The 25,905-nt window shown below is 48.1% G+C and overlaps 1 protein-coding gene across 7 annotated transcripts in view; it reads left to right on the top strand.

The window, feature by feature from the left end:
* Window positions 1–25,905, top strand: part of NTM (neurotrimin) — a 1,318,058-nt gene that overhangs the window by 955,287 nt on the left and 336,866 nt on the right. For all 7 annotated transcript variants that reach the window (XR_010188690.1, XM_063943614.1, XM_063943616.1 and 4 more), the window contains exon 4: window positions 6,674–6,799. Coding sequence is in view for 6 of the 7 variants with exons in the window: in XM_063943614.1 (XP_063799684.1) it covers window positions 6,674–6,799 (126 nt within the window). In the remaining variant the exon portion in view is untranslated. The remainder of the gene's footprint in view (window positions 1–6,673; window positions 6,800–25,905) is intronic.

Here is a 25,905-nt window from a genome sequence, read left to right as displayed (position 1 = left end):
GCTTCAAACAAATATCTGCGGTGCAGAGAGGAAAAGCCGACATAGACTGAGTAACAGTTATTATACAACTCCTATTTCTGCACCGTTCATACATCTAGTGGATTTGTAAGTTGATGAACTTTTTCCAACTGGAATTGAACTTACACAAATTTGAGGACACTCATATGCACGGCCGTGTTAGAATCTTTGTGCTTCTATTTTTGGGCGAGTATTTAAACAAAGATAAAAGCTAATAGAGAATTATCTCTTATCTAAGGTTATTGTGACTGCCTTCCAAGTACTTACAATTAGTCCATACCATTGCTCATTCCAGAGGTTTCTGAAACCTCAGTTTTATATGAATACCATACTGTGTTCTTATATATTTTAAAGTGTTATATGTTTTTAGTTTGTTTAATAAATTGGTTTATTTTTATATTTTTGTGTTCATCATTGGTATTGAGCGCTTACCTGGTAATTCTTTATATTTGCTTTGTTGTCTGAGGAGGCTGGCTACCTCCTCACCAGGTGGCAGCTAATCCCAGGGTGCACACATACACAGGTCTGCTCCGCGCCATCATAACCCCTTTTCTCTGACGTCCTAAGTGGATGCTGGGACTCCGTAAGGACCATGGGGAATAGTGGCTCCGCAGGAGACTGGGCACAACTAAAAGAAAGCTTTTGGTCTAACTGGTGTGCACTGGCTCCTCCCACTATGACCCTCCTCCAGACTTCTGTTAGAATCTTGTGCCCGGCTGAGCTGGATGCACACTAGGGGCTCTCCTGAGCTCCTAGAAAAGAAAGTGTATGTTAGGTTTTTTATTTTCAGTGAGATCTGCTGGCAACAGACTCACTGCTACGTGGGACTAAGGGGAGAAGAAGCGAACCTACCTGACTGGAGATAGTTTGGGCTTCTTAGGCTACTGGACACCATTAGCTCCAGAGGGATCGAACACAGGACCCGACCTCGATCGTTCGGTCCCGGAGCCGCGCCGCCGTCCCCCTTACAGAGCCAGAAGCATGAAGATGGTCCTGGAAATCGGCGGCAGAAGACTTCGGTCTTCAACAAGGTAGCGCACAGCACTGCAGCTGTGCGCCATTGCTCCTCATGCACACCTCACACTCCGGTCACTGATGGGTGCAGCGCTGGGGGGGGGGGGGGGGCGCCCTGAGCAGCAATATTAACACCTTGGCTGGCAAAAAAATCACAATATATAGTCCCAGAGGCTATATATGTGATAAATACCCCTGCCAGAATCCATAAAAAAAGCGGGAGAAAAGTCAGCCGAAAAAGGGGCGGGGCTATCTCCCTCAGCACACTGGCACCATTTTTCCCTCACAGCTCCGCTGGAAGGATCGCTCCCTGGCTCTCCCCTGCAGCTTCAAGCACAAAAGGGTAAAAAAGAGAGGGGGGGCACTAAATTTAGGCGCAGCAATATATGATATAAGCAGCTATAAGGGAAAACACTCAGTTATAGTGTTAATCCCTGTGTTATATAGCGCTCTAGTGTGTGCTGGCATACTCTCTCTCTGTCTCCCCAAAGGGCTTTGTGGGGTCCTGTCCTCTGTCAGAGCATTCCCTGTGTGTGTGCGGTGTGTCGGTACGGCTGTGTCGACATGTTTGATGAGGAGGCCTACGTGGAGGCGGAGCAGATGCCGATACATGTGATGTCACCCCCTGCGGGGTCGACACCTGAGTGGATGGTTTTGTGGAAGGAATTACGCGACAGTGTCGACTCCTTGCATAAAAGGTTTGACGACATACCAAATATGGGACAGCCGGCTTCTCAGCCTGTGCCTGCCCAGGCGTCTCAAAAGCCATCAGGGGCTCTAAAACGCCTGCTACCTCAGATGGCAGACACAGATGTCGACACGGATACTGACTCCAGTGTTGACGACGATGAGACTAATGTAACTTCCAATAGGGCCACACGTTACATGATTGAGGCAATGAAAAATGTGTTGCATATTTCTGATGTTACCCCAGGTACCACAAAAAAGGGTATTATGTTTGGAGAGAAAAAACTACCAGTAGTTTTTTCCTCCATCTGAGGAATTAAATGAAGTGTGTGAAGAAGCGTGGGCTTCCCCCGATAAGAAACTGGTAATTTCTAAAAGGTTACTAATGGCGTACCCTTTCCCGCCAGAGGATAGGTCACGTTGGGAAACATCCCCTAGGGTGGATAAAGTGCTCACACGCTTGTCAAAGAAGGTGGCACTACCGTCTCCGGATACGGCCGCCCTAAAGGAACCTGCTGATAGAAAGCAGGAGGCTATCCTGAAGTCTGTATATACACACACAGGTATTATACTGAGACCAGCTATTGCTTCAGCATGGATGTGCAGTGCTGCAGCTGCGTGGTCAGATTCCCTGTCGGAAAATATTGATACCCTAGACAGGGACACTATATTGCTAACCGTAGAGCATATTAAAGACGCAGTCTTATACATGAGAGATGCACAGAGGGATATTTGCCGGCTGGCATCTAAAATAAGTGCAATGTCCATTTCTGCCAGGAGAGGGTTATGGACTCGGCAGTGGACAGGTGATGCAGATTCTAAAAGGCACATGGAAGTTTTGCCTTATAAGGGTGAGGAGTTGTTCGGGGATGGTCTCTCGGACCTCGTTTCCACAGCAACAGCTGGGAAGTCTACATTTTTACCCCATGTTCCCTCACAGCCAAAGAAAGCACCGTATTATCAGGTACAGTCCTTTCGGCCCAATAAGGGCAAGCGGGTTAAAGGCGCGTCCTTTCTGCCCAGAGGCAGAGGTAGAGGGAAAAAGCTGCAGCATACAGCCAGTTCCCAGGAGCAAAAGTCCTCCCCCGCTTCCTCCAAGTCCACCGCATGACGCTGGGGCTCCACAGGCGGAGCCAGGTACGGTGGGGGCCCGTCTCAAAAACTTCAGCAATCAGTGGGCTCGCTCACGGGTGGATCCCTGGATCCTTCAAGTAGTATCTCAGGGGTACAAGCTGGAATTCGAGACGTCTCCCCCCCCCCCCGCCGTTTCCTCAAATCTGCCTTACCAACAACTCCCTCAGGCAGGGAGGCAGTGTTAGAGGCAATTCATAAGCTGTATTCCCAGCAGGTGATAGTCAAATTGCCCCTACTTCAACAAGGACGGGGTTACTATTCCACAATGTTTGTGGTACCGAAACCGGACGGTTCGGTGAGACCCATTTTAAATTTTAAATCCTTGAACACATATATAAAAAAAAATTCAAGTTCAAGATGGAATCGCTCAGGGCGGTTATTGCAAGCCTGGACGAGGGGGATTACATGGTATCACTGGACATCAAGGATGCTTGCCTGCATGTCCCCATTTACCATCCTCACCAGGAGTACCTCAGATTTGTGGTACAGGATTGTCATTACCAATTCCAGAGGTTGCCGTTTGGTCTATCCACGGCTCCGAGGGTATTTACCAAGGTAATGGCCGAAATGATGATACTCCTTCGAAAGAAGGGAGTTTTAATTATCCCGTACTTGGACGATCTCCTGATAAAGGCGAGGTCCAGGGAGCAGTTGTTGGTCGGGGTAGCACTATCTCGGGAGGTGCTACAACAGCACGGCTGGATTCTAAATATTCCAAAGTCACAGCTGGTCCCTACGACACGTCTACTGTTCCTGGGGATGGTTCTGGACACAGAACAGAAAAAAGTGTTTCTCCCGGAGGAGAAGGCCAAGGAGCTGTCATCTCTAGTCAGAGGCCTCCTAAAACCAAAACAGGTGTCGGTGCATCACTGCACGCGGATCCTGGGAAAGATGGTAGCTTCCTACGAAGCAATTCCATTCGGCAGGTTCCATGCAAGAACCTTTCAGTGGGACCTGTTGGACAAGTGGTCCGGATCGCATCTTCAGATGCATCGGCTGATAACCCTGTCTCCAAGGACCAGGTTGTCTCTGCTGTGGTGGCTGCTCATCTTCAAGAGGGCCGCAGATTCGGCATACAGGACTGGGTCCTGGTGACCACGGATGCCAGCCTTCGGGGCTGGGGGGCAGTCACACAGGGAAGAAACTTCCAAGGACTATGGTCAAGTCAGGAGACTTCCCTACACATAAATATTCTGGAACTGAGGGCCATTTTCAATGCCCTAAGTCAGGCAAAACCCCTGCTTCAAAACCAGCCGGTACTGATCCAGTCAGACAACATCACGGCAGTCGCCCATGTAAACCGACAGGGCGGCACAAGAAGCAGGACGGCGATGGCAGAAGCCACAAGGATTCTCTGATGGGCGGAAAATCACGTGTTAGCACTGTCAGCAGTGTTCATTCCGGGAGTGGACAACTGGGAAGCAGACTTCCTCAGCAGACACGACCTCCACCCGGGAGAGTGGGGACTTCATCCGGAAGTCTTCCAACTGATTGTAAACCGTTGGGAAAAGCCACAGGTGGACATGATGGCGTCCCGCCTAAACAAAAAGCTAGAAAGATATTGCGCCAGGTCGAGAGACCCTCAGGCGATAGCTGTGGACGCTCTAGTGACACCGTGGGTGTACCGGTCGGTTTATGTGTTCCCTCCTCTTCCTCTCATACCAAAGGTACTGAGGATAATAAGGAGAAGAGGAGTAAGAACTATACTCATTGTTCCGGATAGGCCAAGAAGAGCTTGGTACCCGGAACTTCAAGAAATGATCTCAGAGGACCCATGGCCTCTGCCGCTCAGACAGGACCTGCTGCAGCAGGGGCCCTGTCTGTTCCAAGACTTACCGCGGCTGCGTTTGACGACATGGCGGTTGAACACCGGATCCTGAAGGAAAAGGGCATTCCGGAGGAAGTCATTCCTACGCTGATTAAAGCTAGGAAAGAAGTGACCGCAAACAATTATCACCGCATTTGGCGAAAATATGTTGCGTGGTGTGAGGCCAGGAAGGCCCCAACGGAGGAATTTCAGCTGGGCCGTTTTCTGCACTTCCTACAGTCAGGGGTGACTATGGGCCTCAAATTGGGTTCCATTAAGGTCCAGATTTCGGCTCTATCGATTTTCTTCCAGAGAGAACTGGCTTCACTACCTGAAGTTCAGACTTTTGTTAAGGGAGTGCTGCATATTCAGCCCCCTTTTGTGCCTCCAGTGGCACCTTGGGATCTCAACGTGGTGTTGGATTTCCTAAAGTCACATTGGTTTGAGCCACTTAAAACCGTGGAATTGAAATATCTCACATGGAAAGTGGTCATGTTGTTGGCCTTGGCTTCGGCCAGGCGTGTATCAGAATTGGCGGCTTTGTCATGTAAAAGCCCTTATCTGATTTTCCATATGGATAGGGCACAATTGAGGACTCGTCCCCAGTTTCTCCCTAAGGTGGTATCAGCTTTTCATCTGAACCAACCTATCGTGGTGCCTGCGGCTACAAAAGACTTGGAGGCTTCCAAGTTGTTGGACGTAGTCAGGGCCCTGAAAATGTATGTTTCCAGGACAGCTAGAGTCAGAAAGACTGACTCGCTATTTATCCTGTATGCACCCAACAAGTTGGGTGCACCTGCTTCAAAGCAGACTATTGCTCGCTGGATTTGTAGCACGATTCAGCTTGCACATTCTGCGGCTGGACTGCCGCATCCTAAATCAGTGAAAGCCCATTCCACGAGGAAGGTGGGCTCTTCTTGGGCGGCTGCCCGAGGGGTCTCGGCTCTACAACTTCGCCGAGCAGCTACTTGGTCGGGGTCAAACACATTTGCTAAATTCTACAAGTTTGACACCCTGGCTGAGGAGGACCTAGAGTTTGCCCATTCGGTGCTGCAGAGTCATCCGCACTCTCCCGCCCGTTTGGGAGCTTTGGTATAATCCCCATGGTCCTTACGGAGTCCCAGCATCCACTTAGGACGTCAGAGAAAATAAGAATTTACTCACCGGTAATTCTATTTCTCGTAGTCCGTAGTGGATGCTGGGCGCCCATCCCAAGTGCGGATTGTCTGCAATACTTGTATATAGTTATTGTTTTACTAAAGGGTTATTGTTGAGAGGCTCAGTTGTTGTCATACTGTTAACTGGGTATTGTATCACGAGTTATACGGTGTGATTGGTGTGGCTGGTATGAGTCTTACCCGGGATTCAAAATCCTTCCTTATTGTGTCAGCTCTTCCGGGCACAGTATCCTAACTGAAGTCTGGAGGAGGGTCATAGTGGGAGGAGCCAGTGCACACCAGTTAGACCAAAAGCTTTCTTTTAGTTGTGCCCAGTCTCCTGCGGAGTCGCTATTCCCCATGGTCCTTACGGAGTCCCAGCATCCACTACGGACTACGAGAAATAGAATTACCGGTGAGTAAATTCTTATTTTTTTCCTTGCGGGGAACTTTTCTATGTCTACTGTTATAATGTGCCGGTCACATGGTGATATGTAGTCAGTGTCATAGTGCATCCAGGCTGTTATATGTCACATGGTGATATATGTAGTCAGAGTGTCACTGATGTGAATGACTCTGAAAAGCGTCACATAATACCTGTGTGCTGTGTAAATAACTGTTAATAAATAAATGTACAGATGATGAGATTGCTGAGTTGGGACAGTGTGACTTATTATATCATTATACCGTACTGTGTCTGTCAGAATTACCCGGCGTGTCTCATTATCTCCTGTGTACATTCTGGGGTGGGAGTCTTTGTGAGTACTACGTTGTATACTGTATCATACATGTATATACGTGTCACCTGGTATATAGAATGTAACCTACAGTGGTTTTACCCTTCTCTCTTCTACAGTTCCCCCTCGGATAGTGGAGATATCATCGAATATAGCTGTGAACGAGGGCAATAATGTGAGCCTGAGCTGTATTGCTACAGGGAGGCCGGAGCCTGTGGTGAACTGGAGGTATCTGTCACCCAAAGGTGAGTCACTGGTTAAAACCTGTAGGGGGCGCTGTGTGGCAGCGTCATCCCTCCTGCGTTTATTACAGCCTAGCTTATAATGAGTTTTCTTCCGTCCACTGCTGTTGTACATGTGTGAGATCACAATGCAGAGAGGTCTCGGTGGTAAAACAATGCGAGGCTGCTGGCAGCCATCATTTGTTTCCATTTATTTGATGTATACTTGTAGCATTGTAACATTACAGCCTCGCTGAGTTATGTGTGAAACACTGGCGTTTCGCATTTCCTTGGTAACATCAGGGGTCCAACCTCTCATTCCTTCCCCTGATGTATATTATCTCTGACATCTTCTCCTATTCCGTCCGCATTACTGTGTTCTTTTGTCACTTCTAAGACGGATAATGTAGAAATGTGACTCGCAATCCTTATAATAGTTACTCAGGGGCCTATTTATGAAAGCGGTGGTGAAACCTTCGGTTCTCGGCTGATAACCCCTTGTCCGCTGTATTGGCTTTCCATATCCTGAAGTATATTAGTGACGTCACCTCTAAGACGCCTTTATTTCAAACTAATGAAACTTCAGGGGTCTTTTGAGATTTAACTTTTTCCATTCACCCCCTTTTTTATTTTTATTATGTCCCTTTCCACCAAACCCATTCTAGACCTCTAATATCATGTACTCCATGTCTAATATGTCATTTGACTATATACAACTGTGCTGTATACTTGCTTTGGCAGCAGCTGCCTGTTGCTGTTCAGCTACCCTGCTTACTGAAGCCCAGAGTTCCTAACAGAGATCAGCGGCGTGGACTCAGTTCTTCCCCCCCAAGTTCACAACTGAAAAGGAGTCAAAGTGTGAATTTCCTTGAAAATTCAGATTGTGCAATGTTTTCAGAATTGCCAATAACTGGTATGCAATCGGAATCACATGAGATCTGAGCATCCAGGGAAGTTTACGCTTTGCTTCGTTTGCAGATCCGGACTTGGCTGATCTCTAATCTGAGCTACTCACCTCTCATTTCTAAATCGTCCTAGCTCCATTTCCTGGTTTCAGTGTAATACAGCGGCAGATTCATTAAGCCTGGTGAAGTGATAAAGTGGAAGGTGATAATGCACCAGCCAATCAGCTCCTAACTGTCATTTTTCAAACCCAGCCAGTAACATGGAAGTTAGGAGCTGATTGGCTGGTGCGTTATCACCTTCCACTTTATCACTTCACCAGGCTTAATAAATCTGCCCCACAGTATATAACCTTCCTAGATGCATAACCCTTTCATCTGGTATGTCACAGTACATGTTAAAGGTTGTCATTAAATCTTTTTGTAGCACATTAATATCCCGCTCTTAAAGAATAACCACCTCAACTTATGTGGGGCTTACATCTACAGCCGAGTTCCCCGTGGAGCCAGTGCTGATCTAGTCTGCAGATTTGATGGGGGATCAGTACAATCCTACATGTTAAAAATCCCAGACTCTCTGGGGTAAATTTTTACTAAGACGGGAGTTCTATTTAAGATGGGATGTTGCCCATATCAGCCAATCGGATTCTACTTCTCATTTATCTAGCACCTTCTACCAGATAATACCTGTAATCTGGTTGGTTGCTATGGGCAACATACCATCTTAAATAGAACACCCATCTGCAGTGCAGAAGTGGTTTGTTTCGCAAAATTCAGCTTAGTTCGAGGATGCAGAAGAAACCGCTCATGTGCCCATTTTTTGGGCTGTGAGAAGAACCACGGATCTCCGGTAAGAACGGCTGCGGGGAGCAGCTGTTAGGCTCGGCAGAGGGGAACGAGCAGGTGACTTACATTTAGCAGCTAGGCGGTAAAACAAAAACCCCAATCTGCAATATAAAATTCACAATTTATTGTATCTCAATAAAGAAATAATCCCTGTGTACTTTAGATGCTCATAACTTATTGATAAATGTTAAGTACCACAATAAAACAACAGAAAAAATTGGTCGAAAGAACCAACGTAATAAATGTCTATATAAAATGACAGATCATAATGCACATGGTGTCAGTGATAATTGTACTAAAGTGACCCAAAAGCTTTGTGAATAAAACAACCCTATTAATGTTCTTTCAGGGATTGCAGCCATATATAATCTTGCTGTGTCTGAAGTGTCCGTTCTATTGTCTGTGGACGCTGAACAAGTCCAGCGACAGGTGTAAAAGGCCGCAGGCATACCTGTAATGGGAGCTGCCGCCTTCAATCATGTCCAAACTAGGGGCAGATATATTAACCAAGGAGATGGCATAAGTAAGCGATAAGTGCAAGGTGATAAACGAACCAGCCAGTCAGCTCCTAACTGTCAATTTGCATATGGGAGCTGATTGGCTGGTGCGTTTATTACCTTGCACTTATCACTGGTTTATCACTTCCTTATGCCTTCTTAAGATTAATACATCTGCCCCTGTTTCTTATGTCCTCTTTGATTCTCACTTTTTTTGGTGTTTATGACAGACCCCTAGACTAGCAGCCACTGCCCTCCAAAATAGCATTACATAGAGGGCGTCCTGTTTTGATCATTAAAAAAAGAAAACAAAAAGACGAATCAGTAACTTACAAATAAAGTATAATTATTTTCTATCATTTATGATATTAATGTTACACTTGTTTTTTGGTGTGTCCATGTTTTATCCCAAGTTTGTAGCTCCAACAGGACCCATTTGCTTCTGTTTTCACTGTACAGATATGACGGTGCATCAGAGCACAGTATAGTCAGAGTATTATCGACACCTAATAGACTGTACGCTTATGCCATCATGTGTTATTTCTTTGTTTCCATGTTATGAGCTCCTCAGTGTACAGCGCTACATAATATGTCAGTGATTCATATACGGATAGTACCGAGGCTAATAGGACAAGTATTATTACTGCAGTACAGATTTGTCCTCTTACATCCTTGCTGCAGTCACGCTAAACAGCCCTTGAAGTCGCGCCATACAGTGGCGGGACTCTATAGCGCCGCGCGTTTTTTTCTTTTTTTCCCCTATGAAAATGCGTCTTAGATGCAACGTAATGTATTGGGATGCACAAGCATTTTTTGCTGATTAAAAAGATATGCAGCATGCCTATATTCTGTGTGTGACTGCAGCTGTGTCTGCATCCGTAATGCCACATTACAGTGTTTTCCACGAAACCACTGTAGCATAGCATTTTGTATGCAGACACAGTCGCAGTCCCTCACAGAATATAGGCATGCCGCGTATCATTTAAAGATGCATTTTCGTGGAGAATAAAAAGCAAAAAGACACTCCATGCTACCAAATCACACAGCACTCACGCGTTATCTGTAACACGACTTGTAGCGCACGGAGCAAAGATGTAAGAGGACACATCTGTATGTGGAGTTTAGTGAGAAGCTTCTGGGAGTCTGTAATGTTCCCCAGTTGTTTGCATATCACATCTAGAAAGGGACATTGTAGAACACTGCGAATCTCTCATTCCGAATGCTCATCTCTGAGGCACCCCAGGATTTTTAAGACCGAGTATCTCTGGTTTTGGAAAACTAAGATGCTTACTAGACTTTCAATAATACATCGATGTGGATGAAAAATTCATGTTGTATCTCTTGGCTGTTTGCGCTCTTATCCGTCTCATGTCAGTACTGTTACTGGGCATCTCAATGTTATACTACACGTATCATAGACCAAATCAAAGCAGTCAGCTCCAGTGTAAGATCTCAGCTCGTCTCTGGAATGCAGGATGTGTGTGTGATTCTGCCCGGCTTCCACCAGGATGCCCCTCCGATGTAAGACCTGCTTCCCATCCCGAGAGTTCCCCTTTTCTTCTTAGCTTTATTAATACATAGGTGATGCATATTTTATGGCAGCTGTCATCTGCTGCTTCCCAGGGTCTGTAGCGGAAGCTATCTAGTGCTCTGCTGAAAGGTAAGCGCTGGACTCGCTGCTTTCCGTACTGCTGGGCCCAATTCTGCGGCAGGCCCAGACAACACCAGTATGGTTATCCGAGACGTGTTCTGGCAAAAACTGGAGGCAGAAAGTTGCCTTTCTCCCACCCTGCCCGTCCTAAAGCCATAGAGCTATAGATAGGACTGGCACACCACCCAGCCCTTCCCCATCACTTCCAGCCGATGGCCTGCAGGCTGGTGGAGCCCATTTCCCTTACTGGGGTCCTGGCACTTTCACCTGTAAGGGTGTGGATCATAGGGTCCGACAGTAACTAGGTTGATAGTCATTAGGTCGACCACTATTGGTCGACAGTGACTAGGTCGACACCTGAAATAGGTTGACACGCTCATTAGGTCAACATAAGTTTTTTTTTTACAGTTTTTTGGGTGTCGTTTTCATTGTAAAGTGACCCCAATTAGTGCACCTTATCCTCTTGCATGTCTTGCTTCACTCGCCATGCTTCAGGCATGGTGTCTTGCACCACTACCGTTGCCCTCGGCACAGGTTACCGTTCCCAATCGTAGTCCACGTGGATCGTAAAGTATGAAAAAGTTCAAAAAATTCAAAACAAATGTGAAAAACTCATGTCTTACCCTTTTTCCATGTCGATCTGTAGTCCATGTTGACCTAATGCATGTCAACCAATAGTGGGTGACCTAATGAGTGTCGACTTAAAGACGGGAACCCACCTGTAAAACAGTGAGATACTGTAGTCAGACCAGGATGGGCAGAAAAGACAAGACTATAAGCCTAGTTTATGTTTGTAAAGTGTGTGTTATATTGCAATAAATAAGAATTTACTTACCGATAATTCTATTTCTCATAGTCCGTAGTGGATGCTGGGAACTCCGTAAGGACCATGGGGAATAGCGGCTCCGCAGGAGACTGGGCACAAAAGTAAAAGCTTTAGGACTACCTGGTGTGCACTGGCTCCTCCCCCTATGACCCTCCTCCAAGCCTCAGTTAGGATACTGTGCCCGGACGAGCGTACACAATAAGGAAGGATTTTGAATCCCGGGTAAGACTCATACCAGCCACACCAATCACACCGTACAACCTGTGATCTGAACCCAGTTAACAGCATGATAACAGAGGAGCCTCTGAAAAGATGGCTCACAACAATAATAACCCGATTTTTGTAACAATAACTATGTACAAGTATTGCAGACAATCCGCACTTGGGATGGGCGCCCAGCATCCACTACGGACTATGAGAAATAGAATTATCGGTAAGTAAATTCTTATTTTCTCTGACGTCCTAGTGGATGCTGGGAACTCCGTAAGGACCATGGGGATTATACCAAAGCTCCCAAACGGGCGGGAGAGTGCGGATGACTCTGCAGCACCGAATGAGAGAACTCCAGGTCCTCCTCAGCCAGGGTATCAAATTTGTAGAATTTAGCAAACGTGTTTGCCCCTGACCAAGTAGCTGCTCGGCAAAGTTGTAAAGCCGAGACCCCTCGGGCAGCCGCCTAAGATGAGCCCACTTTCCTTGTGGAATGGGCTTTTACAGATTTTGGCTGTGGCAGGCCTGCCACAGAATGTGCAAGCTGAATTGTACTACAAATCCAACGAGCAATAGTCTGCTTAGAAGCAGGAGCACCCAGCTTGTTGGGTGCATACAGTATAAACAGCGAGTCAGATTTTCTGACTCCAGCCGTCCTGGAAACATATATTTTCAGGGCCCTGACTACGTCCAGCAACTTGGAGTCCTCCAAGTCCCTAGTAGCCGCAGGTACCACAATAGGCTGGTTCAAGTGAAACGCTGAAACCACCTTAGGGAGAAATTGAGGACGAGTCCTCAATTCTGCCCTGTCCGTATGAAAAATTAGGTAAGGGCTTTTATAGGATAAAGCCGCCAATTCTGAGACACGCCTGGCTGACGCCAGGGCTAACAGCATTACCACTTTCCATGTGAGATATTTTAAGTCCACAGTGGTGAGTGGTTCAAACCAATGTGATTTTAGGAACCCCAAAACCACATTGAGATCCCAAGGTGCCACTGGAGGCACAAAAGGAGGCTGTATATGCAGTACCCCCTTGACAAACGTCTGAACTTCAGGAACTGAAGCCAGTTCTTTCTGGAAGAAAATCGACAGGGCCGAAATTTGAACCTTAATGGACCCTAATTTTAGGCCCATAGACAGTCCTGTTTGCAGGAAATGCAGGAAACGACCCAGTTGAAATTCCTCTGTAGGGGCCTTCCTGGCCTCACACCACGCAACATATTTACGCCAAATACGGTGATAATGTTGCACGGTTACATCCTTCCTGGCTTTGATCAGGGTAGGGATGACTTCATCCGGAATGCCTTTTTCCTTCAGGATCCGGCGTTCAACCTCCATGCCGTCAAACGCAGCCGCGGTAAGTCTTGGAACAGACAGGGTCCCTGCTGGAGCAGGTCCTTTCTTAGAGGTAGAGGCCACGGGTCCTCCGTGAGCATCTCTTGAAGTTCCGGGTACCAAGTCCTTCTTGGCCAATCCGGAGCCACGAGTATAGTCCTTACTCCTCTCCTTCTTATGATTCTCAGTACCTTGGGTATGAGAGGCATAGGAGGGAACACATACACTGACTGGTACACCCACGGTGTTACCAGAGCGTCCACAGCTATTGCCTGAGGGTCCCTTGACCTGGCGCAATATCTGTCTAGTTTTTGTTGAGGCGGGACACCATCATGTCCACCTTTTGGTTTTTCCCAACGGTTCACAATCATGTGGAAGACTTCTGGGTGAAGTCCCCACTCCCCCGGGTGGAGGTCGTGTCTGCTGAGGAAGTCTGCTTCCCAGTTGTCCACTCCCGGAATGAACACTGCTGACAGTGCTATCACATGATTTTCCGCCCAGCGAAGAATCCTTGCAACTTCTGCCATTGCCCTCCTGCTTCTTGTGCCGCCCTGTCTGTTTACGTGGGCGACTGCCGTGATGTTGTCCGACTGGATCAACACCGGCTGACCCTGAAGCAGAGGCCTTGCATGACTTAGGGCATTGTAAATGGCCCTTAGTTCCAGGATATTTATGTGAAATGACGTTTCCAAGCTTGACCACAAGCCCTGGAAATTTCTTCCCTGTGTGACTGCTCCCCAGCCTCTCAGGCTGGCATCCGTGGTCACCAGGACCCAGTCCTGAATGCCGAATCTACGGCCCTCTAGAAGATGAGCACTCTGCAACCACCACAGGAGAGACACCCTTGTCCTTGGAGACAGGGTTATCCGCTGATGCATCTGAAGATGCGATCCGGACCATTTGTCCAGCAGATCCCACTGAAAAGTTCTTGCGTGGAATCTGCCGAATGGAATCGCTTCGTAAGAAGCCACCATTTTTCCCAGGACCCTTGTGCATTGATGCACTGACACTTGGCCTGGTTTTAGGAGGTTCCTGACTAGCTCGGATAACTCCCTGGCTTTCTCCTCCGGGAGAAACACCTTTTTCTGGACTGTGTCCAGAATGGGTGGTCTTCTGTTTGCCGGCGGTCGGGCTCCCGGCGCTCAGTATACCGGCGCCGGGAGCCCGACAGCCGGCATACCGACAATTATTTTACCTCGTGGGGGTCCACGACCCCCATAGAGGGAGAATAAAATAGTGTAGCGCGCCACCGTGCCCGTAGCGTGGCGAGCGCAGCGAGCCCGCAAGGGGCTCATTTGCGCTCGCCAAGCTGTCGGTAAGCCAGCGGTTGGGCTCCCGGCGCCGGGATGCTGGTCGCTGGGAGCCCGACCGCCGGCCAGCCGTAGTGAACCCGTCCAGAATCATCCCTAGGAACAGCAGACGTGTCGTCGGAATCAGCTGCGATTTTGGAATATTTAGAATCCACCCGTGCTGTCGTAGTACTACTTGAGATAGTGCTACTCCGACCTCTAACTGTTCCCTGGACCTTGCCCTTATCAGGAGATCGTCCAAGTAAGGGATAATTAAGACGCCTTTTCTTCGAAGAAGAATCATCATTTCGGCCATTACCTTGGTAAAGACCCGGGGTGCCGTGGACAATCCAAACGGCAGCGTCTGAAACTGATAGTGACAGTTCTGTACCACAAACCTGAGGTACCCTTGGTGAGAAGGGCAAATTGGGACATGGAGGTAAGCATCCTTGATGTCCAGAGACACCATATAGTCCCCTTCTTCCAGGTTCGCTATCACTGCTCTGAGTGACTCCATCTTGAATTTGAACCTTTGTATGTAAGTGTTCAATGATTTCAGATTTAAAATAGGTCTCACCGAGCCGTCCGGCTTCGGTACCACAAACAGCGTGGAATAATACCCCTTTCCCTGTTGTAGGAGGAGTACCTTGATTATCACCTGCTGGGAATACAGCTTGTGAATGGCTTCCAATACCGCCTCCCTGTTGGAGGGAGACGTTGGTAAAGCAGACTTCAGGAACCGGCGAGGGGGAGACGTCTCGAATTCCAATTTGTACCCCTGAGATACTACCTGCAGGATCCAGGGGTCCACTTGCGAGTGAGCCCACTGCGCGCTGAAATTCTTGAGACGACCCCCCACCGTACCTGAGTCCGCTTGTAAGGCCCCAGCGTCATGCTGAGGACTTGGCAGAAGCGGGGGAGGGCTTCTGTTCCTGGGAAGAGGCTGCCTGCTGCAGTCTTTTTCCCCTTCCTCTGCCCCGGGGCAGATATGAGTGGCCTTTTGCCCGCTTGCCCTTATGGGGACGAAAGGACTGAGCCTGAAAAGACGGTGTCTTTTTCTGCTGAGAGGTGACCTGGGGTAAAAAGGTGGATTTCCCAGCCGTTGCCGTGGCCACCAGGTCCGATAGACCGACCCCAAATAACTCCTCCCCTTTATACGGCAATACTTCCATATGCCGTTTGGAATCCGCATCACCTGACAACTGTCGCGTCCATAACCCTCTTCTGGCAGAAATGGACAGCGCACTTACTCTTGATGCCAGAGTGCAAATATCCCTCTGTGCATCTCGCATATATAGAAATGCATCCTTTAAATGCTCTATAGTCAATAATATACTGTCCCTGTCCAGGGTATCAATATTTTCAGTCAGGGAATCCGACCAAGCCAGCCCCGCACTGCACATCCAGGCTGAGGCGATTGCTGGTCGCAGTATAACACCAGTATGTGTGTATATACTTTTTAGGATATTTTCCAGCTTCCTATCAGCTGGCTCTTTGAGGGCGGCCGTATCAGGAGACGGTAACGCCACTTGTTTTGATAAGCGTGTGAGCGCCTTATCTACCCTAGGGGGTGTTTCCCAACGCGCCCTAACCTCTGGCGGGAAAGGGTATAATGCCAATAATTTTTTTGAAATTAGCAGTTTTTTATCGGGGGAAACCCACGCTTCATCACACACCTCATTTAATTCATCTGATTCAGGAAAAACTACGGGTAGTTTTTTCACACCCCACATAATACCCTTTTTTGTGGTACTTGTAGTATCAGAAATGTTCAAAACCTCCTTCATTGCCGTGATCATGTAACGTGTGGCCCTACTGGAAAATACGTTTGTTTCCTCACCGTCGACACTGGAGTCAGTGTCTGGGTCTGTGTCGACCATCTGAGGTAAAGGGCGCTTTAGAGCCCCTGACGGTGTTTGAGACGCCTGGACAGGTATTAACTGTTTTTCCGGCTGTCTCATGTCGTCAACAGTCTTTTGTAAAGTGCTGACGCTATCACGTAATTCCTTCCATAAGACCATCCAGTCAGGTGTCGACTCCCTAGGGGGTGACATCACTATAACAGGCAATTGCTCCGCCTCCATACCATTTTCCTCCTCATACATGTCGACACAACGTACCGACACACAGCACACACACAGGGAATGCTCTGATAGAGGACAGGACCCCACTAGCCCTTTGGGGAGACAGAGGGAGAGTTTGCCAGCACACACCAGAGCGCTATATATATACAGGGATAACCTTATATAAGTGTTTTTCCCTTATATAGCTGCTGTATTTATTAATCTGCCAAATTAGTGCCCCCCCTCTCTTGTTTTACCCTGTTTCTGTAGTGCAGGACTGCAGGGGAGAGCCAGGGAGCTTCCCTCCAACGGAGCTGTGAGGGAAAATGGCGCTTGTGTGCTGAGGAGATAGGCTCCGCCCCCTTCTCGGCGGCCTTTCTCCCGCTTTTTTAAGGAAAAACTGGCAGGGGTTAAATGCATCCATATAGCCCAGGAGCTATATGTGATGTATTTTTAGCCATCTAAGGTGTTTTTATTGCGTCTCAGGGCGCCCCCACCCAGCGCCCTGCACCCTCAGTGACCGGAGTGTGAAGTGTGCTGAGAGCAATGGCGCACAGCTGCGGTGCTGTGCGCTACCTTATTGAAGACAGGACGTCTTCTGCCGCCGATTTTCCGGACCTCTTCTGTCTTCTGGCTCTGTAAGGGGGCCGGCGGCGCGGCTCTGGGACCCATCCATGGCTGGGCCTGTGATCGTCCCTCTGGAGCTAATGTCCAGTAGCCTAAGAAGCCCAATCCACTCTGCACGCAGGTGAGTTCGCTTCTTCTCCCCTTAGTCCCTCAGTGCAGTGAGCCTGTTGCCAGCAGGACTCACTGAAAATAAAAAACCTAATTTAAACTTTTACTCTAAGCAGCTCAGGAGAGCCACCTAGTATGCACCCTTCTCGTTCGGGCACAAAAATCTAACTGAGGCTTGGCGGAGGGTCATAGGGGGAGGAGCCAGTGCACACCAGGTAGTCCTAAAGCTTTTACTTTTGTGCCCAGTCTCCTGCGGAGCCGCTATTCCCCATGGTCCTTACGGAGTTCCCAGCATCCACTAGGACGTCAGAGAAATAATAATAACAACACTTCATCCTTTTTACACAGTCAACACATTGCTTTAATATGGATTACTAGAAATAATAAGAAGACGGGCAATCACCAGCTGTATTTGCTCAGTGATGCTTCCTTTGGGATGGCGTCTGACGTGCCGACTGGAAAAGCTCAATACAAGCTTTGAATTCCCTCCGCTTTATTTCAGCAATGTCTTCATTCCTTATAAACAGGTTGATTAGTCTCTCCCCGCAGATTAGTGACCCGTTACGTGGTTAGTGATCTTCACCGACCATCTCATAATAATACAGACCACCGTCGGCAGCGTCTCCCCCTCCCGACGGCAGTCAGTCTCTCACTGTCTGCCTAGTCTTTCACCCGCAGTTCACACGTTCTGTGATGTTCCGCCGGCATCTTACTTGTTTACGTTTTAATGTTTCCCATCCGGCTCTTTCTCCTTGTACATCACCTCTCTGTTTCTGCAGACTCCCTGATTCCTGGCGGAGACGTCTTCCCACTGGATGTGTTGCGGGGGCCTCTAAACCTTCTCCATTCTTCTGCTGTCTGGAAAAATCATTCCCACCCCCCCTCCTTTCACATGCAAACCAGAAATATAGCCCCCCCCCCCCCCCCATCCTCCTACCCCTTGCTGTGATAATGCTCTGCGAGATGGAAGTCGCATTGTAAACATCAGGTGGCTTTGGCGAAGTCTGCCTGAAACGTTTTCCATGTTATTCAGAGAAAAGTGCGACACGTTATCAGTTTGTCCCTGTTATACAGCGCTGTACAAAGCTGGCTCCGGGCCCCCAAGACATACGGGAAGACAGGGACTGGCTCACGTCCCCCTACCGCCGCCGCACAGACTTCTGCCTGTCTACTCTCTTATCTCTAGTATACTTGTAAGTGCAGCAATTCCTCATCCAGACTTTTTTCTTTTTTTTTTATTGTGTAAAAAAAAGCTTTTTTTTCTTCCCCGAGTCCTGCACTCGCCACTCGCGCAGCGTGTGGTTATAATTTACCATTTAATTTTATTTTGGTCTGAATTAAGTCTTTAGAGTTTATTTTTAGAACATTGATTCTGGCGTTGTTTACGCGGCACCTCTACCTGCAGCTTCCACTGGCGGCATCTGTCCAGATCTTCTCATCCTCCTTCTCCAGCGCCTAGACCTCTCTGTGCCAGACTGTCGCTGCTTTTCTCTGCTGCTTAATGTCTGGTTACAGGGCTGAGTGTAAATCCTGCTTGCTGGTGTGGCACCCCCCCCCCCTCCATTGTACAATGCTCAGACTTGTGTGATCAAGACCCTGCAACCAGGAGGGAGAATTGTCTTTTCTCTGTTTCATAAATACACCCAATGCGAGTGATGTATCAGATCGTAGGCTGATATGAAAGTGGAGAAGTTGCCCATAGAAACCAACCAGCTTTTGTCAATTATCTAGCACAGTCTATAAAATGACAGTAAGGAGCTGGTTGGTTGCTATGGGCAACTTCTCCACTCTCTCAGGTTTGATACATCTGCTCTTAAGGTTCCTAGGGGCATATGTACTTGGAGAGAGATAAAGTACCAACCAACCAGCTCCTACCTGTCATTTTTTGTAACATCGCAGTTAGGAGCTGATTGGCTGGTGCTTTATCACACTAAGGGGGACATTTACTAAGCAGTGATAAGAATGGAGAAGTGAGCCAGTGGAGAAATTTCCCCATCAACCAATCAGCAGCTCTGTATCATTTTATAGTATGCAAATTATAGATGTTACTTCAGTGCTGATTGGTTGCCATGGGCAACTTCTCCACTGGCTCACTTCTCCGCTCTTATCACTGCTTAGTAAATGTGCCCCTAAAATATATAATTTTTCAAGGCTTAGTACATCTCCCCCTAACTGCCATGTTACAGGCTGTGTGGCATATGCACTAACGAGAGTGATAAAGTGGAGAAAGATAAAGTACCGGCCAATCAGCTCCTAGCTGCCATGTTACAGGCTGTATTTGTAAAAGGACAGGAGCTGATTGGCTGGCAGTTTATCTTTCTCTGTAGTACGTAAGCCCCACAGCCTGTAACACTGCAGTTGGAAGCTAGTTGGTTGGTAGTGTATCTCTGTCCACTTTATCTCTCTCCAAAGCTAAGTACGGGATCGGTATGATATCCCAGCTGTCAGGAGACCGGCGGCGAATGCAGCGTGTCCCCTTGTGGGCATGCTTCGGGCCCGGTGGTGATCTTTGGTTGCCACGGGGTTATAGTCCCCCTCCGGTCGTGATCCAGCAAGTGCTTTCTGAGGATCAGTACATGAAAACTGGTTATCCCCCTGGTATAGTGCTGATTTGGTAGTGGACAGGTGCTTGGCGCACACCTAGGGCCGCGGAGGGTGGCCTGGCACAGTAGGCACTGCTTCCGTGTCTATGTGTAGCTTGGCACAGTGAGATCTGCTTACTTGTGTATTAGTAGCTTGGCACGGGGAGAATTGCTTCTTTGTGTATGGGTAGCTTGGCACACTGCCCCCACACTGTAGGTTACGCACAGAACTCCCTATGAGTGGGTGATTTTCTGCATGGTCATCTGGCCTATTGGAGTCATTTCTTGTTTCCGCTTGGTTGTACAAAACACATCGGCAGATGGGAGCTTGGTGGTCTCGGTGGCCTAAACTCATTTGGAAAGTTGTTGCCAGCCATGAGAGTTGGCAAGGACTGACGAAAACAGAATGACATGGGAGCCGAGCTCGACCCGGAGGTATTTACATGCTCCATTGTTGCACAGTTTTTAATTGAGTACTGCACATATGATTAACCTTGTATAATTTGTGCTGTAAATATGAAGAGGCACATCTGCATTGAGTTTAATGAGTGCACACTGGGAAAGGCATACCGTATGAGGACCTGTGTATCACTACACGTACCTTCAGATCCTCTCCCGTTATTGTTGATAAGTCTTGACTCTCAGAAGCTCAGTATTAGTGTACAGTGTGTAGGAGATGTGAGATGCTCGGACAGGAGAAACACTGAAGACATGTAAGCGCTCTACCAAAAGAGTTCTCTCATGCCATTATTTTCCAACACGTGGCTACTGCGGTTCTGCTGTCATAAGGCGTGGGCATGCTTTCCGGACTAGCGGTGCCAGGAGAGGGCTGTGATCATGAGGGGGTTGGTAAAGGGAGAGGGATACTAGGTAGACTCGGGTGGGTTTGTGAACAGAATTCGTAAGTAAGGATTAACAGGCATTATGGTATTGGAAAGGACACTAGAAATTTTTATACAGTTTTTATTGTCACCAAATCAGACCATTAATACAAGGGTATCGACGTTTCGGTCCCAAATTGGACCAGTGTCAAGATCCTGACAAAAGTCCCATTTGGGACCGAAACGTCGATACCCCTGTATTAATGGTCTGATTTGGTGACAATAAAAAAGGCTTATGAAGACTGGTGAGTGCTCCTTATTACTGGTTTTATATTACTGTGCAAAAGTTTTAGGTGGTTGTGGAAAAAATGTGAATGCTTACAAAAATAGAAGGGTTAAAAGTTTATTTTTATCAATTAAAATGCAAAGTGAATGAATAGAAGAGAGATCTAAATCAGATCAATATTTGGTGTGACCACCCTTTGCCTTCAAAGCAGCATCAATTCTTCTAGGTACACTTGCACACAGTTTTTGAAGGAACTCGGCAGGGAGGTTGTTCCAAACATCTTGGAGAACTTACCACAGATCTTCTGTGGATGTAGGCTTGCTCAAATCCTTCTGTCTCTTCATGTAATGCCAGACAGACTCGATGATGTTGAGATCAGGGCTCTGTAGGGGCCATTTCTTTATCATCCACTAGGGGTCACTGGAGTACTCTTGGGATATGGACGGGCTTCCGTAGGAACAGCACTGAATATTTAAATTTAGAACACTCCACCCCTCCATATCCCAGAGTACCTCAGTGTACTACCTCAGTGTTTTTTCTGTGCTCGAAGTAGTAACAGCTCTGTGGCTAAGAGTCACAATTACTTTGAATTTTTATTTTTATTTTTATATTTTTCTATTCTATACATCCCTTTCCCCCTTCCAAAAGGCAGGGTCAGGGATAGTGCAGCTGCTGATAGCAGCAGGGGCGTGTCGGGCCTCTCTGAAAGAGCTCCCTCACAGCCACACACAGATCCTCCTGCTCAGGCTGGCCAGCGCTTGTACAGAAGCCCCGTCGGAGCCTCCTCACAAGCTGCAGGAGTGAAGGTATGTGAACGGGGCGGTCAGCTCCCGCTGCCGCCCCGAGGTGTGGGGACTGGGGACTCTGCAGACTGCCTCCGGCCGCCGCCGCACACGGCTCCGGCCGCCGCTGCTCTCCCCACTCACACGGCTCCGGCCGCCGCTGCTCTCCCGCTCACACGGCTCCGGCCGCCGCTGCTCTCCCGCTCACTGCGCCGGCCGCCGGTGCTGCTCTGGCCGCTCGCACTGCTCCGGGTCCCACCGCTGTTTTACCCGCTGTTCACCCGGCTCCCGCGGCTCACAGCACAGCGATCCGCTCGCCGATACCCTCTGGCGGCCCCACACGCTGCGCTGCCCGCTGCTCTGCATCTCAAAGAGCATGCAGGCATTACCTCACGGAGGGGGGGGCAATAAATAAGGGGGCAATACAGCGGCATAAGAAAATACTGCAGCAACAGCAGATGCTAGGCTGCAGGGGTATTTGCAGGGTTATAATCAGTTGTAAGTTTGTAACCAGCACTATGATTATATGTGTAAGCTTAGCATGGGGGCAATTTTAACATGTTTCCTGTGTCTTCCTGCTGTGATTCCAGAACGTTCCAGTACTACATCTCTACTCCACCGGAGGCGCAGGGGTGTTAGTGGGAATTTGGGATCACATTTCATAGTACTGGCCACGTGTACTGCACTTGGCCAGATATATATATATATAGAGACACCTTCGTACTATTTTACTGAGTCGTGCAAGTGTCTGTTTTTTGTGTATTGTATTGTCTGTCGCCATAATGAGTAAGGCACCAGCAAAAACTAAAAAGCATAATTGCAAAGTCTGTAGCAGTGTGTTACCGGATGGATCTACCACATGTACAGTATGTTTTGTGGATTCGGTTCAGAATACCATTTCTGCTCCAGTTTTACAACCAATGTCCTCACCGGACCCTCCGTGGGGTATGTTAGTAAATGTACTGGATAGGTTACAATCAGAATTGACCGCCGCTCGTCAGGAGCAGGAAACGGCAAGATCTGAGTCTAGGGTGAGACCGCCAGAACTACCGGAGGCGGCTCAGCCTTGCGTAAGGTCCAAAGGTAAACGGGATAAATTTCATATGTCTTATGATTTTCCAGTTTCTGCTATGTTGCATTCTGACGATTCCATGCCAGACCTCACGGAACAAGATGAGGTGAGGAGGGCGAAGTGGAGTCAGATGGCGAGGATTTTAACAGTTCCGGCATTGATGATCTCATCAGAGCGGTACGTCAGTCTCTGATGTTTACTGAAACTGAGGAGCCTCTCACAAATAATCAGGTCGTATTTACTAAAACCATACCAGTGCCAGCAGCGACTACGCTTAAAGATCCTTCAGATCGCAAGATAGAAACTATGCTAAAATCCATGTATGTAGCAGCAGGTGTGATGCTGAGACCTGGATTGGTTGGCATTTGGGTCACTAAGGCGCTCATAATATGGCTTACAGAACTCAAATCTGCTTTACATGACGAAAACCTGATACTTCTTGTAAATCAAATGAGTGAGGCTGTAGAGTATCTCTGTACAGCGTCGACTGACGTCTGTCAGCTCACTTCTCGTATTTCATCGTCGTTAGTTACGGCACGAAGAGCACTCTGGCTGCGTGCTTATCATGTGGAGGCAGAGGTCAAACGAGGTATAGAGGCGTTGCCTTACGATGGCAAGAAGCTGTTTGGTCCTGAATTGGACGCATGGATTGCTGAGGCTACGGGAGGTAGGTCTGTTTTCTTACCATTGCCTCCACCGGTATCAAGAAGGAGGTACGCTGGACCTTCGTTCAAATCCGTTAGACATCAGTCCTTTCGAGGACGTGGCAGAGGAACAGCCACGCCTGCTAGACGTGGTCGCGGACGTGGTTTCCAACAAACCAACACAACTCGCCAGGACGCTAAGGTTACCGACAAGCCAGTGGCATGACGGGCTACCAGCCCATCTCGGTTCTCCGATTGTGGGAGCACGCCTTCAGACGTTCCATTTGGCGTGGTTCCACACATCCGCGGATGGGTGGATCCGCAATTTAGTGTTAAAAGGTTACAAAATAGAGTTCGACTGTCTTCCGCCTCTGCGGTTTTTCAAGACAGGATTGCCTCTGTCGGACGACAAGAGGACGGTTCTGCAAATTGCCATTCAGTCCCTACTGGATTCGGCAGTTTTGATTCCGGTCCCTGTACACCAACAGGGTCAGGGTTATTATTCAAGTCTGTTTGTGGTACCGAAGCCGGATGGCTCAGTCAGACCAATATTGAACTTAAAGGGTCTCAATCAGTACGTAACTTACTACAGATTCAAAATGGAGTCTCTGCGTTCGGTGATTGCGGGTTTAGAGCCAAAGGAATTTATGATTGCGCTAGATCTCAAGGATGCGTACTTACACATTCCAATTTGGCAGCCTCATCAGAGATTCTTACGGTTTGCAATACGCCAGAACCATTACCAGTTTCAGGCTCTACCGTTTGGCCTGTCATCAGCGCCTCGGGTATTCACCAAAGTGATGTCTGTGATGATAGCTCATCTCAGATCCCTGGGAGTGACAATAGTTCCGTATTTAGACGATCTGCTCATCAAAGCACCGTCTCAACAGATACTTCTCCAACATGTGCTGCTAACATACGATGTACTGGTTCACCACGGTTGGATTGTCAACTTCAAGAAATCACATCTAATTCCGTCTCAACGCCTTCAATTCCTAGGTATGATTCTCGATACGGTCAATCAAAGAATTTACCTACCACAGCAGAAAGTACAAATTCTACGCCATCTAGTACAATTAGTGCTCAAGCCACGCACAGTGTCTGTACACTTGTGCATTCGCCTCTTAGGCACAATGGTGGCAGTTTTCGAAGCGCTTCAGTTCGGAAGATTTCACTCGCGTCCTTTTCAACTGAATGTGCTCGCCCAGTGGTCGGGCTCGCATCTGCAGATTCACCACAGGGTGAGGTTGTCGCCAAGGGCAAGAGTATCTCTGCTCTGGTGGCTTAAGGAACACAATTTAACCGCAGGAAGACGGTTCGGAGGCTGGAATTGGATAATTCTAACTACGGACGCCAGTCTCAGAGGTTGGGGAGCGGTAATTCAAAATTGTCAGCTCCAGGGTCTCTGGGCGGATCACGAAAAATTGCTGTCTATAAATGTCCTGGAACTCCGCGCAATTTACAATGCGCTACGACAAGCAGTGCACATGCTTCGCTCTCAGCCTGTCCAAGTGCAGTCAGACAATGCGACGGCGGTCGCATACATCAACAAACAAGGAGGAACGAGAAGCCGCATGGCAATGCGGGAAGTAGCTCGAATCCTCAATTGGGCGGAATGCCACCAGGTGATGTTGTCGGCCGTGTTCATTCCGGGAGTGGACAACTGGGAAGCGGATTATCTCAGTCGTCGGGATTTTCATCCAGGCGAATGGGCATTAAATCCAGAAGTGTTTCACATGTTGGTTCAGAGATGGGGTTATCCTCAGGTGGACCTGATGGCGTCTCGACACAATCACCAAACGTTCCAGTATGTGTCCAGAACAAGAGATCCAAAGGCAGTGGCGGTGGATGCTCTCACTGTCGCGTGGCCGTACAGTCTTGTGTATCTGTTTCCACCGTTTCCGTTGCTCCCTCTGGTGCTAAAACGGATCAAAAGAGAGTCTGTCACAGTCATACTAGTGGCGCCTCATTGGCCTCGGAGAGCTTGGTTCTCGGATCTCCGAGGACTACTCGCAGACGATCCTTGGCCGCTCCCACTACGTCCAGACCTGTTACAACAGGGTCCGTTCCTTTACCCCGATTTAGCGCGGCTGCGTTTGACGGGGTGGCTGTTGAGACCGCCCTCTTAAGAAGAGAGGGCATTCCAGAATCGGTTATACCAACCATGTTACGAGCTAGGAAGCCGGTTACGGCAGCTCATTATTACAGAATATGGCGTGCCTATATAGGTTGGTGTGAAGCTCGGAAGTTTCCGACATCATCTTTCAAGTTATCCCGCCTTTTGTTGTTTCTACAAACAGGGTTAGATGGAGGACTGCGTTTATCTACACTAAAGGTGCAGGTATCTGCTTTGTCAATTTACTTTCAAAGACGATTGGCTCTATTGCCGTCTACACGCCCTTTTCTCCAAGGTGTCCTCAGAGTACAGCCTCCATTCATTCCACCTACAGCGCCATGGGACTTGAATCTGGTTTTAGAGTTCTTACAGTCTTCATATTTTGAACCCTTACAGCAAGTGGATATAAAGTTTCTCACTTGGAAAAAAAATTTCTTCTAGCCTTAGCTTCGGCAAGGCGTGTTTCGGATTT

This window comes from Pseudophryne corroboree, chromosome 10 (assembly GCF_028390025.1).
Source record: "Pseudophryne corroboree isolate aPseCor3 chromosome 10, aPseCor3.hap2, whole genome shotgun sequence".
In the NCBI taxonomy this organism is placed as follows: domain Eukaryota; kingdom Metazoa; phylum Chordata; class Amphibia; order Anura; family Myobatrachidae; genus Pseudophryne; species Pseudophryne corroboree.
This window is presented reverse-complemented; position numbering and strand designations above follow the sequence as displayed.